The 19,100-nt window shown below is 39.0% G+C and overlaps 1 protein-coding gene across 3 annotated transcripts in view; it reads left to right on the top strand.

Moving 5' to 3' along the window:
- LOC124170588 (long-chain-fatty-acid--CoA ligase 5) overlaps positions 1 to 19,100 on the top strand; it is a 193,865-nt gene that overhangs the window by 143,975 nt on the left and 30,790 nt on the right. For 2 of the 3 annotated variants that reach the window (XM_046549388.1, XM_046549389.1), the window contains exon 4: positions 7,370 to 7,639. In XM_046549388.1, coding sequence (XP_046405344.1) covers positions 7,370 to 7,639 — 270 coding nt within the window. Of the gene's footprint in view, positions 1 to 5,209; positions 5,373 to 7,369; positions 7,640 to 19,100 lie in introns of those variants that run through there. The other variant, XM_046549390.1, reaches the window with a different exon arrangement.

Here is a 19,100-nt window from a genome sequence, read left to right as displayed (position 1 = left end):
CAGTTTTCTAGATGTACCATAACAAAGCTCCTTCTAACATAGGAGAGAGGATGATCAGTCTATTCTGAATGAAAATTTACGCGAATAAGATCTCATTGGTGTGCTCGGTACTATTATTTGGCCCACTTCCTCTTGGAACCGCCACAAGGACAGCCAACGCAGGTTTTAGGGATGGTCTACATATTCAAGCATGCGCATCCCTTCACTCTGGATAAGACCCAACCGCATACGATCGACGTAAATGTTTCTTGTGAGTACACCTTTCCGTCACCTTGTCTCCAGTACAAGACCCCCTGCATCAAGGGGACTGCGTAGAGGAGGCCCAATTCCATCCCATGCAAGGCTGATTTCTCTTGCCACTTCGGTCGCATTTTAACCCTTAACCAGTGACGTGCAATTATTGTTACCCTACCAATTCCTGGAGACCGCAATAAAGCAAAAATTCATAAAACGTTGCAAAGTCTTTTCTTATTGCTTAGTTTAATTTTTCTTTGACTGCTCAACTATTCTAAAACTAATATTTAATAGTATGCATTCCTAATACGAACCAATTTTTCAATAAAAATTGTTATTTGAAACAGGATCAAAAAACTGATATAAAAAACACTTGAGTTATTATTATCGAACTTTTTTAAAATTAAGTACTTAGTTATCCACGTTATACAACTAAATATGCTTCCTTACAAATTAATAATTATCATTATTCTTGATAAATCACTAATAATTGTTTTAAACAACTTTTTGAATCATTTCCACCAGCATTACGTTTATCGTTTTATTTCAATTAGGTGACGTGAGGTCTCAGAGACCGCTCATCAAATTCAGTTGCAAATCTTCAGTAATAAATAGTGACAACGTTGAATTTTAAGAGTGCAATGTCGATATCATGAAAAAATTATGACGCTCACTAGGACTATAGACATTTCGAAATATCAATTTTGAAAATATTCACAATTTCAGAAACGCAGCGGTCTCTCATATCGCACGTCACCGGTTAAGGGTTAATCGGTTTTCAAAAATGTTTGCGGCTCGGTGACGAGTTCAACGCGATCCACTTTTTCCAAAATTGTGCAGTAAAATGCTTTGTAATTGCAAAGATTGGCATCGAATAGATATTAGTCTGATGTATCATATCATCATGTATATAAATTTCGGTTAACTCCCCGAATCATACCATATTTCCCCGTGAAACTCGGATCGATTTGTCTACAGCGACGCGAGTGGCGACTTTTGTAAACCCATTTAAATGCGCGGTGGGTGACAACACATAAAGAGACGTCTTGAAGATCCTCATTTTTAATATTCGTACCCTGAATTTTGAGCATAATGGTTAGCCGAGAGAGCTTTTCGTTCGATTTTTTTGATATTTCTATACCGTACCTTGTTCAAGGACCGCTTCATCATAATCAGCATCACGTTTCAGTTCTATGAATCCATTACACATCGTTGACAGTTATTATTCTGGTTATATGGAAAGATTCTCGCGGCTGAAATTAGTTGGCCGTATTATGAGACATGATGGCCTAATGAAAACATTCGTCGAATGATAGGTGGAAGGGAAGAAAGGCAAGGGATGCCCCCGAATGAATTGCACAGGTCAGGTTATGAAGGGTGTAAAAGAGAAGATATGCATCGCTATGTAAAGGCTAGCGGATAGGAGAGAGGAATGGAGAGCTGCGTCAAACCAACCTTATGATTGTTTACTAATGATGATGAGAGTGTTGTTGGAATGAGGTTATTACACTCTTTCTAAGCGATGCTATAAACCGCATTGCCATAATGCTACCTCTTAACGCAGAACGACTGACTTTTTCTTGTTCCGTAAAAAGCATGGGCGGCGGGGTACAAAGTTTTCCTACCGGTCAGAAAAGCAAGAAAGGTGAGGAATTGTCGGGTGAATAAAAATTGGTATAAAAGTCAAAGATATGTCATGAAATTTTGATCATGGTATGGGAGGCTTCAGAGGCGCAGAATTAGGGTGAAACTAGCGGTTGAATTTCTGAGTTGGAGCAGTTATTACGTGGCCGTTTAGCGTTGTGTTCAGAATAAAATAAAAAATATTTCAAAAACAAGGTTTTTCCAAACCATTATAAAATGCACTGAAAAGTAAACAAATATCCCAGGGGCGGTCTGGAGTGATTGGAGGCCCTCGGCTCATGATGGGGCCCTCCTTATCAGGGGGTTTAAGGGGTCCTTCCCCCGAAAATTAAGGAAATTTCATGCCCGGAAATGGATTTTGACGCTTTTCTGGCTTTTTAAAATTAGATGAAAGTCGATAAAAATAGCAAATTTCGTAAGAAAAATGCAATGAAAAGTGATAATTTCACAGCTTATAACCTTTAATGTTGTATTATGGATTCTATTGTACATTTTGTGAATTTTTTCCTTAAAACTGCACTGAAATTTAAAAAAATCTCTAAAATAACCTTAATAAAAAGTATCAGACTCTCTTTTACATCTAACACCTTCATTTTATTAATTTTTTTAATGTAATATTTTTACATTGAGTATGTTTCAGTATGAAACAACTAATTAAAACGCTGCATTTTATAACTGAAATGACACTTTTGCTGAAGTAATCTGAGTCTTTTTATTATTACACCTTTCATGTACACTTCACGATAAACACGAGCATTATGGTGTACCCCAAAGCTCGGGGCTCTCGGCGATTGCCGACCAGAGCTGCAGACCTGGCCAGACCGCCCCTGAAATGCGCTTTTCATCACTCGAAGAATAAGGCGTGGGTGCTGATTATGTTTATTAGAAATGAGTGCAGAAGAGTCTAAGATAAGTGAATGAAGATGGGCTCGCAATATTAGCATCTAAACCAAATCAGCACCAACATTCCGAGTGATGAAAAGCTTAATTTATTCTTACAATGCATTTTACGCTCTTGTAAAATGCTTTTTTTTACATTTTTTTATTTTATTTCCATTTAGACATTTTCAGTGGTGAATCATGTTTTCCATTAATCCAGAGCTGTTAAATTCATGATAGCATGACACAAATGGTAATTTCCACGCTTTTAATACAAAACTCAACAACCGACCATGGTTTCAACACATTGTGACTTGAAAATGACACAATGTGTTGCAAGCAATGAAGCAAGTTAAGAAAAAGAGTGTGAAACAGGTAGAGAAGGAATCACAGACAAGGTTAATGCGCAAACTTTGTCTGACCTTAAAGCCAAGAGGGCTATAGTAGCAACTGAGAAGGCCGTGCAAATAATTGCGAGAAATGATCGGATTGCTACAATAAAAGCAAGTCACGAATAAGTTTCAATTTTTTGATGATTTGTGTGAGTTTTGATAATATCATATTCATAAGCTTTGACTTATTAGATTCTAATTTTTTTAACTACTTAAGACTAGAATGCATTACACTCCTGAAATGAACAACTTTTATTTCACAATGTATCCAGATGCATTTTACTACAAAACCCCAATTTGCAAATTCTTTGAAATTGATATAAAGGCAGGGAAATGGAAAAGTCGAACTGGAAATCAGGGAAGAGTCAGGAAAAAGGAAAAGGGAAATATTGTATGAATCCCGGTATATTATGATCCTCGCTAACATCTGAAAATTTTTCGCGATTTTCCAAAATGTTTCGCGTCCTTATTGGTGTTGGTATATAGATAAGCTGGAGAGATCTCAATGCTTTATTTTAAAATAATTATTATAATTATTGCTGTCTATCTGGCCCTGTGAAGCAATAGGCAGTCCAATTGACTCTAATACTTTGATTTTGTAACTCTTTTGCGTGTGTGAATTTTATTGCGTAAATTAATGCTATCGTCTGCTTTAACGAATCTGAGAAATATATTTTATCTGTTAATAATTATAGCTATTAACACTAGAATTGTTAACAGCCACTTAAAATTCTCGTGTTCTGCTGTCTCGACAGAAAGTGGATTTTCACGAGTAAATGCTTTGTGTGAAACATACAAACGCGCTAACCCATACATTTTGAATAGATTTGGAAAATATCTGTATTTTTCAAAGATATTTTTACTGAATACAAAATGTGCACTGTTTATAATTTTATCTCGTAAGCTTATAGTGAATACCAAATGTATACATTTTGTGCGCTTCATGCCTTATTTAAAATTTCACAATATTTTTGCATGGATTTGACCGGCTGGACCGTATGCCCTGGCAGTGCATCAAGGATAGCAACGAAAGAGAAACGTTTGCTTCTTTGATGCCAATATACTTGTCATCGGTGGATCCAGTCGGGTAGAGGCGGATGCCGGTTTTTCTTGAGTGAAGAGTGCAAGCTCTTGACTCGGGCATGGCCGCACGGTTGATGACGGGATCCGGGTGGGAGATTTATGAGTACCCTGCAGTATGAAGATTATAAGGGGACAGGAGACTTATGAGGGGGGCCTTGGCGGAATCCACCCCTCAAAGTGAGCTGCCTCCACTCCTCAGGCCTCCTTACCGTTTGGTCCTCCTTATATTGCGGAATTCCCCTTACCTTCCTCTCCATCACCAGGGGCCTTCTTAATGAGTGACTTCCGGCTTGCGATCCTTCCCAAGAAAGTCCTCATCCTCCCCTTCAGCTTGTATCTCGTATCAGCGTTTATGCGCTCTCTCGACATAAGCCATGAAGACTATTCTCACTCACTCAGTGATTTCAGTATGAGTTTAATTCGTACAGGTGAGGGTTGGCCTTACCTCAGACTTAGCCAATAGTGAGTGAAAGTCACACACACATTCAGGGTAAGGTCCCGTCCTTTCTCAGGATCACGCCGTACTTTGAGGTTTTTTGCTATGGCGGATCCAAAGGCTTTGCCCAGGATCATTTGATAGCTAGCGGTGGACAACCAACATCCCAAGAGTATAATGAGTGGGAAAGAAGAGAAATAGTCATTTTAAAGGCATTCGTTGCTCACATTTTGAGTAAACCTGGGTAGTTGAAAAAGTATGACATTTTTGCCAAGTAATTTTACTAGAACCGGTAAAAAGTTTGTATGTATTAAGTGATTAAAATATCTTTTTTTATTTTTCGTACTATCAAAATTGACCGAAAGAGATTCATTATCGCCTTGCCGGTGAATGTAAGGACCGTAACTAGATTTGAATTCTCGCGGATAACGTGCATTTCGGTGCTCAATTGTTACCCCTACCGCTGTTGTTAACAGCGCGATATTCACATGCATAGAACCATAGAGGTTACCTCTATGCATAGAGCGGTTTGTTGTAGCCAATATTCATGGATACTTATAAAGCAAATATACATGGATATATATGTTCATGGATACGTGTACAGCATCTAAAGTGTATTTCCTTTGTTTATGAGTCGTAAGAATTGTTGTAAATGTGTCGTCATTCGTCGCTCAAGAAACTTCAAGATATCACTTGCTGTTCAGGTAACCAAAATGAAATGTGACGAAGTATCATTGACTTTATTCTTTCCTGTCAAATTTATAGCACTTTCTTTTTAGTATAAGGGGTTCAGGAAATGGATGGAAAACAAATTATGCATGAATGCACGAAAATAATTATTTCATGCATATTTTCATGGAAGTTTTTCCATCGGTTATTTTGCTTGCCATGTACTCCTGTTTTGTTGGCTCTACAGCACCGTTTTCGTTTAATTTATTTTTACCATTTATGTCTTTCAAATGCTTTCCTTTATCTGGGTGGGTTCTGGAAGCTTCCTTATTGCCTGCCGATCATATCTGGTTAGGGACTGAAAATTAGTCGCGGTACAAAAAAGGTACAATTTGATTTTACTTAATTGATATGCTCTCTTGCATTTCGGTATACATTGCTGATAAATGTTGCTTTACTATTTCCCGTACTCAGTAAAGGTTACTTATTGGAAATTTTAAACTTCAAGTACCTATATGACAAACAATACAGTCATAAAAATATGTACCTTTTCATATTCGGTGAAAAAATTTAGCTGGGAAATGGACCCAAATGGTTTTCTCCGCTCTTTAAGTAGGTAATTCCTATTTAGTTTATGGACTATTGCAGGTGGCTGTATTTTTTTATCATCAGTAATGTAGCAGATCTTGCAAAAAATTGGCCATTTTGGTAGAGATCTGTTGCATATCCTCATTGAGTTTTGTAATAACATAGCAGGTTCTTTTTGTTAGAATTTAGTACTGAATTTTTAATTTGGGCAAGGAAGAAGTCTATAGTTTGTGAGCAAAGTACCACGAGGAGAAGCATATTTGCTTCCCTTCCCATCTTTACCCTCAGACAATCCTCCGTGCAAATTGTCGTAATTGCTGCCAGTTTACAAATCATTATTTCTTACCTTTTAGGCTCAACATTGTCGAACACTTTTTATGAGTGCTCCTTGTTTTATTTATACTGGTTTGTGAAGTTAGAAATCATAAAATTAAGGATAAAAAGTACCACCATCTTATTTTTGACATTAAATATTTATGCTTGCTATGAATGCGAGTGATGGTGTTCAATTGAGCTATTGCAGCATTAAATAATCTCAGGATTTTGTTGGGATTGAGTTTAATCTTCATAAGTTTTGTGCGTATTACTCATTTTTGATCACATGTATATGAAACAAATAGAGTAAAATGCTATGTTATGTTGCTTCCGATAAGCGAGTTAATAGTTCATAGCATGGCAACTATTATTTAAGGATAAGTAAAGCTGGTAGCAAGTCTGGTGCCAATATCTGTTGGTAAATGATTGGTGCTGGAAGGGATGTAATACACCAGTTCTCAGATGACTGTGAACGCTTCTATTGTGTTGCTACCTCTTGTATTTGGGATGGTGAATGAAGTGCATTTTTTGAAGATCCTTCGAATTGCACTATTGAATACACTTATTTAAATTCTATTTGAACAAAAAATGAAATCTCTTCACCTCCTACCCAAGCAGATCACGATTACTAAAATTTACTGGGTTGAAACCTATGTAAGTACTCTATGTTTAACATGTAGTGTACACTATGCTTAAATATGCATTCATTTTGGTGAAGGTATTTTTATCGTATGCATAGCAAGGCTTTCGGGTTGACCTCTGCGTCGTTTCATCTTCACGAGGACAGTTTCGCCGGCGTTGCAGCTGGCATCTTCAGGTTCAAAGTGTTTGATGCATATTTTTGTCCGTCTTGTATAGGCCTTGGTTTGGGCTAGAAGAAGACGCCGGCTGCAACGCCGGCGAAACTGTTGTCATGAAGATGAAACGACGTGGAGGTCAACCCAAAAACCTTACTATGCATGCTGCACCACCCCGCAAAAGTCTCCATCAATATTTTTATCGTACTTTGTTTCCAGTAAAATTCATTTGTGAATGTCCTCTTCTCTCTTTGTGTTAGAATTTTTAATGGAAACAAGAAATGTGCATTATAGTTCAGGGTAAAACTTAAAATTCATGCTTTCCTTTTCAGATAATGGTCCATGTCTCGGCTGGCGAGAGTCTCCCCATAAACCATACCAGTGGCTCCATTACAATGAGGCTCTTTTAAGAGCAAAAAACTTCGGTTCAGGACTGGTAGCTTTAGGTCTTGAGCCATCTCCTAGGACATTTGTGGGTGTGTACAGCCAAAACTGCCCCGAGTGGATATTGACTGAGCAAGGTGCTTATTGTTTTTCCATGGTGATAGTGCCTCTTTATGATACGTTGGGTCCTGATGCTTGTGCCTATATTATTCAGCAAGGTGAGTGACTCTGGATTTCCCATAAAAATCTTGTAATGCTATACGTATTTAAGTACATATGTTTTTGGGATATTTTCAATTGATGTTGATAGGTTGTGACAGTGGTTGTGTATTCCTTGAAATATTTTATGTCTTAGGTAGTGTGAGAGGTATTCCTTGAAAGGAGATGCCATTTGATATAAGATATTTTTCTATGATCAGTGTAAGTGTACCCAGTGAATTTTTTTATTCTCAAAAGTGAAGTGCATATAGTAAGAAAGATGCTTCTTTTATATTGAAGCAAGGGTATGACCTGAATGTTACCCGTACTCTAAATGGAATATGGAGTATCTTCCTGTCAGAATAATGAGCTGATGCACTGCAGCATCTCTTATTAATACAAGTTTTCAAGTACCAATTACCATGAACTCACTCCCCAACACTATTCATTGGCAAAGGTACACACTTCACTGTGTACACACTTTTAATGGAATCTACTCCATCGTGACTTTTCACTCATATCTGCACCACAGATTTTTACTCTGCACTGTGATCTTACCCTGTATGTAAGCAACCTCCCAAATCCAACTTCTGCTCCTATCCTCTTATCATATGATGATGCCCAGGACCCACATCCACTCCCCACATTTATATCATCCGTGCATAACATTGTCTTTAGATCGCCCTCTTGCACCCTCTTACATCTTACTACCTGTCTGTCCACAGCCAGACTAGGTGCTCAGCCTTGATTGGATTGTGATGACGAATAATTTTATTTATCATCTGCATTAGCATTAATCATTCTTCCTTTAAGTTTCTTTTCTCTCCAAAAGGAATCTCCTTGTTTAACCCAATAAAAATCCATTTATCACATAATTACTTTGACTTTATGAGCACCAAGAGCAACAAAAACATGAATATGCCATAGAATAATGGGGAAAAAATCATTATCAGGCCTTATGTTAGTGGTGCTGGGGTTAAGTTCTTTCCTTCCAACCTTGAGGTTATGGGTGGTTAATTTCAATCCTACCCCCTAAACAGTGGTGAAATTCACATTACTTGCCTTAAGACAAAATTCCCCTGGACCAGGAATTGAGCCGTGGACCTCAGGCTTTCTGGTCTACTGTGCAGGCCTCTGCACTGTCCAAATTCTTCAATTCCCATTAGTTAAAGAACCTGGATAGTGTTCTGGTCTGCGGAATATCCTGGAAAGCCAAAGGCCCATGGTTCCATTCTCAGTCTGGAGGCTATGGGTTCCAATGCTGCCTGGGCCAGTTTTCACCACTCTGGGCATAGGTTTTAGCAATTGTTCCCCTCTATTACCTATTTTGAGGGAAGTCTACAGGTCCTGAATTTTTGGGGTTTAGTTAAATTAGGTCAATCGAAGAAATAACCTGCTCTCTCGCTGTTTTTCCATGTCCCATATCCATTCACTGGTGCCCTTGTCATACAGCGGTGTCCCAGAGGCACAACAGCACACACTTTGACTCTCATTGCATCTACTCTTGTATCGAACATCCACACCTTCAGGCAGCTCCAGCTCCCTCTAAATGTCTTTATGTCTGACCCCCTAATCTACTTTCCACATCCTTGTGGTGCATCTTTTTCTTATTGATAAATCAACAGATCATTTATTGAGACCTGAAATTGCAATCCATCAAGATAATTGAGAGAATTTGGTATTCCATTGAATGAAGGGAGATAAAAGTTATGAAAAAACAGAACTATTCCCCCAACCACTCTCCTATAATTCTAAAATAAAAAAAAAACATGAAGGTTGCTGCCCACTTTTCATGAGTTGGTAACATGATTAGAACTCTAATTCATTGACTGTTCTGGAAGAAATACTAATTGAGGCAAGGAATAGTTTATTAGTGCCAAAAACAACAAACCATGCTAAACCAATTCCCAAGTCCTAGGAGGGGAGATGACCAGCATGGCAGGAGTTGATGACGTCATCAGCTTATCTGGGAAAGGTTAATGACATTGATTTTTCACTGGGAATAGCTGGGGAAGTAGGGAAAAGATCGAAGGATTGAAAAGTATGGGTCTCCTTATCACAGTCGGAACTGAAAATAAATTGGTGAATAAGCCCATTGGATTCATATTTCTCTTATAGATTCTTTTCTGCGCCCAGCATCAACCCTTTTTTTTTACTCTGAGGCCTTTCCATGCATTCAGGTTAACATCCTCAGGATTCCTCATGCTTACTCATGCCCTTAGTATTACTGCATACTCAAACCCCTCACCTATAATCTTTGGCTGCAGAGGCACTCTCTCGCTGCCCTAATATACTTCAGGAAAAATTGTGCATATACTGGGACCTGATGCAATGTAATAAAATGGAAGCATTTGCACGATGTTTTGTCTTGTGGTCTTATCAGCACTTACACTGCAAGTGCAGCCTGTGTTGAATTTGGAGCTGGTGCTGGCTTTGGCTTAGTTTTAATTTTTTTAAATACACAGCTCCACTTTTTCATCTGTTTTGCTGGTTTGGGAGGAGAGATTCTATGATTAGATAAGATCTCTCATATAACTTGTCGGAATCAAACTAGCTACCAGTACTTCTGTCCTTTTACCAGTTTAAAAAAAAAATAGGTTACAGCTGGTGCTGTCACTGGAGTAGGCAATAGCTCATGTGTATGGTAGCAGCCTTACAAGTATCAATCATATCAATTCTATACCTTCTACTTTAGAACTTTCCTATGCCATTCATGCAACCCTGCATTAAATGTCTAAGCTCCTCATGCTAACTTGCAACCTTCACCCACATCATTTCCACCCATCTATGTAGTATGTCCAAATCATGTAATTCCTTCCATGTGGTATATAAGAGCCCTTAGAATTTGTTCACACCTTACCTTTGCATGGTCAAGACTACTTAAATTGGTGAACCTTCACTCCTAATGTTAGGTATAATTGAAGATTTGGGTGCAGAGTTACTGTTTTATGATTGAAATGGGTATACATTTATGAAATAGGCATTTTCATAGATTTTATTAGGCTATATCCTTTTTCTTTCATGTCCAGTTAGGATAAGTGCCTGATGATAAAATTCATACCAACTATCCTTATCCTTAATTAGACTGATTATTCAGACACAGGAGTATTTGTTAACAGTTTATCTGTAGGCTTAGGAACCAAATAAATCCCATCTGCAGCACTGTAATTGGGAGAATAACCTTAGATGGGAGTGAGAAAATGCAGTTGAAATCTATTCAGCTACAATCATGTACGGGGAGCCACTTAATTGTGGAATTTAAGTGCATTTCACTGCTTTGAAGGGTCTTCAGGTACTGAAAGGAACAAAAACTTAGGGTTATCAAACAAATTTCTTCAGCAGATATGTACATTTATAACAACAAATTTTAAACAGGTTTTCTATCATTGTTAAAAACCACCTGTTAAGACCTCTGATGATCTGCTTTTACACTTACCTAATGATTTTCAAAGTTCTTGTGGGCAGCAGAGAGAGACCAGTGAAGGTCTTGACTGTGGCATTTTTCAAATTGAATGCAATTTCTATAGTTTGTCACACATCAGCCAAATTCGTTCAAATTTCCCGGTTCCACTTGAAGAACATGGCAGAAATTTTGAAGATAGAGGTTCAATTCCCCTCCTCTGAAAGCATATTCTTGAGTCTAACAAATACTTAGCAAAATTTAAGGTTGGATAACCTCTTACCCAACACTTAGTATGATCCACTTTCCTTGTTTTAATTACATGTCCAGTTTTATTAATGTATGCTTAAGTCTTCCCCTATCAATTGGCTCGTTTTTTAAAAAGGACGTGGAAGAAGGGAAGTCGGATGGCAGGAAGACCAGATTAAGATCAGTTTTTACCTTTAAATTTCATTCCATTTTCAGGCCCCTGTACTTCCCCCGCACCACCTGTATACATTTTTTTCTCTGACATACATGACAGGCATGCCATCAAAATATTGAAAAAAGAATTAAAATAGCAACATTTACAACACTCTTGGCCAACCATCTGCCTCTGAATAACTAGGAAGCAGATGGGACGATAAAATACCAGACTAGTATGCACTTTCCCTACACCTCCAATCAATACCTCCACTGCCCAAATTCTCTACAATCGCGCACTGAATCAAATCAACTCATCTAGTAGTCCAACCGTATGAATGCGCTCAGTTGGCAGTAGCCGGAGCATAAATGCCGACTTCCGATTCTTCAAGCTTTGGAGATGAGCTTTTGTGCTTCGGCCACTGTCAGCTAAACGCATTCGTGTTGTTGGGCTCCTTTGAGGATTGGATTTGATTCGGTGGGCGATTGTTGAGTGTTTGTGCGGTGGAGGTATCACAATATGCATTGCGTACTACAACTCATTCACCAACCATCTACATGTTTGTAACGAATAAGCAGGCAGAAAGATGAGTTCCTTGCAAACAGTGAAGTGCTATTCCACATAGAAAAAGGCAAATCTTTGCTTAGCATATGCATCCCATCTTAAAATAAAAATTATGATGTTGGGAGACTTTAAAATACAAAAGGATGGTAAAATACCAGATTTCAAGGTTACATTTCCACCCCCACTTGTCTGCAGTGACCCCCACCTCCCTCTTGTCAGAAAAAGTTAGCAAAATCACAGAGCCTCCATCTCCTCTGGGTGCTCACATACTGGTTGAACAACTCCTAATGGATGCTGGAGGTTTTCTTCATGGGCACAATGCATTCATACACTCATCTGCAAGCCTAAGATTTGTGTTCTGCAGTCCTCCATTTCGCTAGCCCCAGCTAGTTCCTTTTGTTCGTTGATATTCTTTTTCCTTGTGTCCTTCCTGACCTGTACCAAGTTCTTATGTCTGGGTCTTCCTCTGGGGGCTTTTCCTCCATCATATCCCTCATGGAATTCCTATGTCTTATGGCATGACCCATCTAGTAGGTCCTTCTTCAGCATATGGTGCTACACTATTCCATTGCATCTCCTGCTCTTCAGAATATCTCCTCGTTTCTCATCCAATGCATCCATTTGATATTCAGCTCTCTCTGCCCGCTCTAGGACTAAATGGCTTCAAGACTTTCCTGGCCAACTTTTCTGACTGTACAAATCTCTGCTTCTTAGAGTGCCACTGACTGAACAAATGTTTTCACATTCTGTTTCTGTGCCTCCATTCTAATTACCTTGGAGACGACTAGTGACCTTTTCAACATGAGTTCAATCTTAGGTTGGGCTATTTGACTCTTGATGTCTACCCTGCTTCTTTCATCTGAGGAAATTGTACTCCAAAAGTAATCTTTGGTCTTTTGCAGCCACTTGATTGTGAGTGTATTGGTCATTTGGAGAAAAGTGGTGGAGAGATACTTGAAGGTGAAGGTTTAGGGCCTCGATCATGAGTGGAAGCAGATACACCCTTGTTGCTTGCAGGAATAAAATAGTAAAATAATTTTATTTACGCTGAAAAAAAAATCCTGGCTTATTTTTGCTGTAAATTCTCATTGAATAATTCAAATAATTGTACAAATTAAGATGCAAACTGGCTGCGGTTAATAGTATATGGAGGTGATATTCCAGAACAGCTTCGACAGCAGAAGAATCTGGGTAGTGGACTTCTTTGTCCACTGGTAGGCTGCTTAGTCGAATGGAATGGATGGATGGCTTAGTCGACAGTGAATCTGGGTAGGAGCACACACACCCAAGAAAACAGTGGCGTGGCAAGATGGGGAAAAACAGGTTCGGGCATGCGCGATGAATAGGAGCACATGATGAGCAATCGCACAGGCCGTACGACACTCTCCTACGTCCCCTTTTATATGCTTCACCATTTAAGCAGTTAATGGTATCAATGCAGACCACTTACATCATACCCTTCATATGTACACTTGAGATGTCAATCGATTTAATGTTTTTCCGAAGGTTTTGAGGTAATTGTATAGGATGCAAGGCTAGCTTTTGTAAAGGGGACATGAGGAATGCGACACTAGTGGTCCAGGCCAAGCTCTTCATAAGTTCTCATGTAAATATCTTGATAGTGAGAACTATTTTTTCTTAGAAAAGAATCTGATATTTGCTTGGTCAAAGTTTGTTCGGAAAGGAAAAGGTATGGTTGCATTAAAAGGGGTGAAGGGAAAATAGGAGCTGAGCTTATTTAAAGGCAAGGCTGTATTTCAGTGTTCACTCACACTTTAAGCTTTGATATGTGGGAAAGAAAGAAAAATTTACTGTTCCTTTCTTGTTGTTTTCTTTCTTTCTTTCCTACACATCATGAGAGAGTTCCACAGTATGTATTATGCCATCCACTGATGCATGCTTCAATCTTTTGAGTGTCGTCGTGTAGGTATGTTAATTATGGAGGTACAAAGTTGATGTTGGGCATGTGCAATTTGAGCTGACAATGTTGCAAAAAGAAAGGATACGTTCTAGGGAGAAAGCTAACCAAGGAGAAAGGAATGAGGAGGAGTAAGGGAAGGGAAGGATGGGGAAAGAGGGGAGAGGAGGGAATGAATGGGAGATTGAAACTGTGAGGATGGTTAGAAGAATCGGAATAAAATGGGCCCCTGATCAGAATTCAAACTTTCGAGGGATTATTTTATATGGCTGCATCTTTGTGGGTCCACAAAGTAGTCTTTCATGACCTGTAGGTCTTGGATGGAAATTGAGTGTAAGCTCTCTATCATGCTGCAATGTGTTTGGTGCTGCTCGATTTTTCCAGTGGTTTCTATTTAATGGCAGATAGATGTTGAATCTGTTGAGGATTTTTCATTCTGTTTGCCAAATATTTATTTATTCCAATCACCCTGAAAACCATGCACCATGTCCACTTGCATAGAAAGATTTTACAACCAATAACAACGAGCAAACACAATTTAACTCCCTTACCCTTGATGGTGGTAACCCACCTAGGTAGGATTCAAACCCACTACTTTCGGTTTGGCAGGTGCAGACTTTACACTGCTGCCACCGAGGACAGCAGTATCTGCTTTGTTGCTGAGATGGGTGCAGCATATTAGGTTGAAACTAAGTTTCTGTGAGCTGGGAGAGAAAGCTTGTGTATTTGAGAGGTATTTCATTACCATTTGTTGGAAAAAGAAATTGATGTGTGGTGGTATTTCAAAATAGAGTGAAGGCCATGAGTTATGGGTGGATGAAAATGGAGTTGGCTGTAATTTTTATAGATAGCTAGTGAAAGATTGATGGTGGATATCATAGTTTTTAAATATTGGTTTCTGAAAGATTGAGTGTACCAAATTAGTGTCATGCATGAGGGCAGCGATTATGTTACCTCTGAGTTTCAGTTCTTTGGAGATTAGTGTACATATGTCTAAATATATTTGGGGGGGATAGTTTATTAGGAAAGAGAAGGCAATATTTTTGAAGGGAGAGCCTAGGGCTTTTTTAGTGGAACATGGTACGAGGGTTGATTGGAACTGTGATATTTCATTCTTTGGATTTTTCTGTGGTTGCGTTTTCATATTTGAAAACACTGCTCAAACACCCTTTGACTACTTTCCCCCCAGTCAAGTCTACTAAATGGATTATAATTTCTTCATTGCTATAGAGCTTACTTACTTGATTTCTTTTACCTGCCTCAATAATGTTTCCTTGTCTATATATTTCTCTGTAGAGCCTGAATCTATCTACTCCCTCCCCTTTTTCATATTTATTTGTAAAGGAACCTCTAAAACACACTCATGTTTTAAATAGCCTGAAATCTAATAAAATCAGGCCTTCACATGCCATCAGATTCCTTCCACCAACATGAAATTAAGGAAGTTGCCCTTTTATGAGCCACTATGTAATGCTAAAGATATGGCATTGGAAGTAGATTTCAAAGTGTCCTAAATTTTAAAAGGAGTTTGTTGTTCCAATTTTTGGGTGTACCACCCATTTCGTTTGATGATTCATGAACTGTAGTAAGCTAAACTGTTCGCCAGCAGAGCTTGAATGCATTCCAAGACCTAATTGCCCAACACAACCCTGTTTACATCGTCACTGTGTTCACTGAACTATTGGATTTTGTTCTTAAAACAGTGTAGAGAACTAATCTCCTGTGTTTACAGTACCCTCATCTGTTCGTGATATTTTGTCTGCTTATTCTGAGGCAACATGGAAGAAACAGGTTTTTTGTTTCCTTAGGGATTTCAGAAAGCCTCTGAGGTTCTTGGAGGAATCTGTGGTGGTTAAAGCTAAAATTTGAGCTAGACTTTGTTGCACCTTTTGTTCACCTTAGCAAAAGTACACTTTCTCCCGTGCTCCATAAAAAAATCAAACCATATCTGTGGCTGGAAGTGAACTCTACCCTGGGAAAAGCTTTTGTGGGACAAATACATATTTCCCAAAATGTCCTAGGAACAGTTCAGTGAACATCTCGGACTAGTTCTGGGACATGATCCGGGACAAAGTCCAGTGACAGTATAAACGCATCTTTAAGCCTGAATCACATGGTCATTTTTTCCATTCCTTTCAAGGGAAAGTTGTAGCGATTGCTCTGGCGGAAAAAATGACTTTCTCGTGAACATTTCCGCAATGCTTAGATGGATGAGATTTCCATCCCTTTTTCCATCACTCGGCACCAGTGGCATAGCCACAGGGAGGTATTCTGGGTTACTTACCCCCTCGAGACTTTAAAAGAGGCGCCTAATCCAATTAGTATACTTTATTTTAATACCGTATATGTCCAAATATAGTCCCCCCTTTTTTTTCCAAAAATGCCTGTGGTAAAAGTAAAGGGGGACTGTATTCAAACACATTTTTTTAAATTTTTCCAAGACTGAAGCTTCAAAATTAGGGGGGGAATATATTCAGAGGGGGACTATATTTTGATAAATACGGTAAATACTCTTAAAAAATGACTATTTTTGAGTCCTAAAAATCAGGTTTTCAACATCAAAAATCCCAAAATTATCTGGACCCCCTTTGCCCTGGGGTGTTATCCATATACCCTGGAAGGGCCCTGAAATCTCTGGTATACCCCCTAAATTCAAAATTCTGGCTATGCTACTGCTCGGCAAAATCCTTTTCCCATCGCTGGCACCGTCCTTCAGCCAATCAGAATGCTATGCGTGGCCGTTAGCAGCGATTGTAATGCTACACTTGGCTTTTAATTGAATGTCAATTATAAATATGGAAAAAGGGATGGCATGAATGAATGTATGATTCAGAAAATGATGGGTCAAGCGATCACTCTTTTGATCCCAAAAACCTGTCGCTTGAGCTATCATTCTTAAGGCCACTCTAAGTGGGCCTTGTCACTATGCAGTTTGACCTATGTACGAAGTTGCATCATGGAAAGCGGTGAATTGCTAGAACAAATGCAAGAATGCATGGATGCGAGACTGCAAAATAGCCCCTGCTCTAATTCCAAGATCACATCCTCGCAATGTCAACATATTTTCAGTGCTAACCTGCACAATGATGTGCCCTGCGTATAATGGCCTCTAGGGATGGAAAAAATTATTGTGTGATTCATGCTTATAGGTGCCTTTACACTGTCGCTGGAATTTTTCCCGGAACTTGCCGGCCTCAGTGGCGGTGGGGCAAAGTCCTCGCCTGCCAAACCGTAGGTCGTGGGTTTCTAATCCCACCTGGGTAGGTGGTCCCTATATAGGGCATGGATATTTGTGTTGTACTTTGTTAATTTTGGAAACCCTCGTTGTAAAAGGCCGTCATGCACTGTTTACGGGGAATTTACTAATAAATAAAATAATGTGGTATGGTATTTGGGGGAGGCAACCGACAGCTGAGGTCATTTGCACCATGAGGGAAGGGTAGGTAAAGAAGGGTGGACGGAAACCCGGCGTCGGAATTAGCCTGCTCTTAACGAAAGGCGCCAAGGGGACCACGGCTTAACGTCCCATCCAAAGGACGGAGTGTTGCCCTTGAAATGTCCTCCACACAACATTCAAGCAGGGATCGGGCTGTCATAAATAAAATAAATAAATAAAACTTGTCCGAGATGTTCACTGAACTGTTCCTTGGACATTTTGGGAAATATTTGTCCTCCAAAAGCTAGTTCCGGAGCAGAGTTCACATCCGACCACAGATATGAATGAATTTGAAAATAGCCCCTGCTCAATGACGTGCCTCGTGTGAAACGGCCTCTAGGAACGGAAAGAATGATTGTGTAATACAGGCTTTAGTTGGCCGCTCCTGAGTGTACGCAACCAACAAGACTGTTGAGGAGTGGTGGATGCATGCACTCCAGGATGTTGTTTAAAAGATACCATTCCGTGCATCACTCGCTTATAATCAGTGGATCGACCTGATGGCATGTATTGGTGATGGTATACCTCACCCCAGACCTAGCTAGTGTCGTGTGAATATCTCATATTCAAGGTAGGGGGCCAGTATATCTGGGTCACCCCATGCTGGAAGGATTTGTGTTTAGGGATCCATGGGCTTCTTCAGGGTGTTTAACCTAGGATTTTTTGATCTGCTGCTCAATGTTCAACTCATCACATGATGTCGCTTTCCATTTATTTCACATGCCTCTCGAAATGTAAATGAGCCTATTTTTCTGTTTTTTTATACTATTGCCATAGTCCCCAAGTGGGGATTGCTGAAACCACAAATTATTTTCTTGAGTGTTATTCACATCAACTATGTATTAGCATTATATTTTTGGAATAAAATGAAGAAAAAACTTAATTTACGAATAGATTTTTTTAAGGATTTCATATCTGACCATAACTTCAAATAATAAGTGCAAACAAAAAGATTAATAGTGGTATAAATTACAAAATTTAAGTGAAGATTTATTTTTAATCTTAACTCCCATTACTCTTTTCTGGAATTTTATCCCTCTTATGTAATGCAGAACTCTCACGCAAATCAGAGATTGTTGAATTACCAGCTTATGCTTAAACTATTTTTTTTTTTTGAGGGACGAGTCAGTTTGCAATTATATTTTCAATTATGACCATACCAAATAATTTGAAGTATTGGAAAAAATCACAATTTTTGGTCAGAAATCAAACTGTGTAAGAAAGAATATCTCCAAAGAATATTTTCTCTACTGTTTTGCCTTATTAATGGCCATAGGAGTGCAGAGCAGAGCTCAAAAAATTTCTCAGGTCTTTGGTTGAGAAAGAGATTGTTGGAGGGGAACCTTTGTCGTATCTCTGTTAGAGTGGACCAATTGCATTGCACTGCTCAGAACCCTTCGAATCCAACTCCCTCTCATCTCCAAGCCCAGTCTTGGAAAACCAAAAATTTTATCAATTGTTTTTATTTCTTTTTGTTCCTAAGATATTCAGCTCTAAATATTTAATTACTATAAAACTTAATCAAAAGAAGTTTAGGCCACCATTTTTATGGACTCACTCATTCAGTGATTCATTCTGAAGTTGGTATGGATGGGTGGGGGTAGAGCTCACCATGGACATAGCCATAGGAGTGTGAATATCACACTATCGGGGTAGGGAGGCCCGTCTCTTTTCCTAGACCTCCTCACACTTTGAGGATTTTATTTGGAAGTGTCTGAAGGCTTCTTCCAGGATTTGAACTCTGGACTCTCCGTCAGTAG

The sequence above is a fragment of the Ischnura elegans genome, chromosome X (genome assembly GCF_921293095.1).
Source record: "Ischnura elegans chromosome X, ioIscEleg1.1, whole genome shotgun sequence".
Lineage (NCBI taxonomy): Eukaryota > Metazoa > Arthropoda > Insecta > Odonata > Coenagrionidae > Ischnura > Ischnura elegans.
This window is presented reverse-complemented; position numbering and strand designations above follow the sequence as displayed.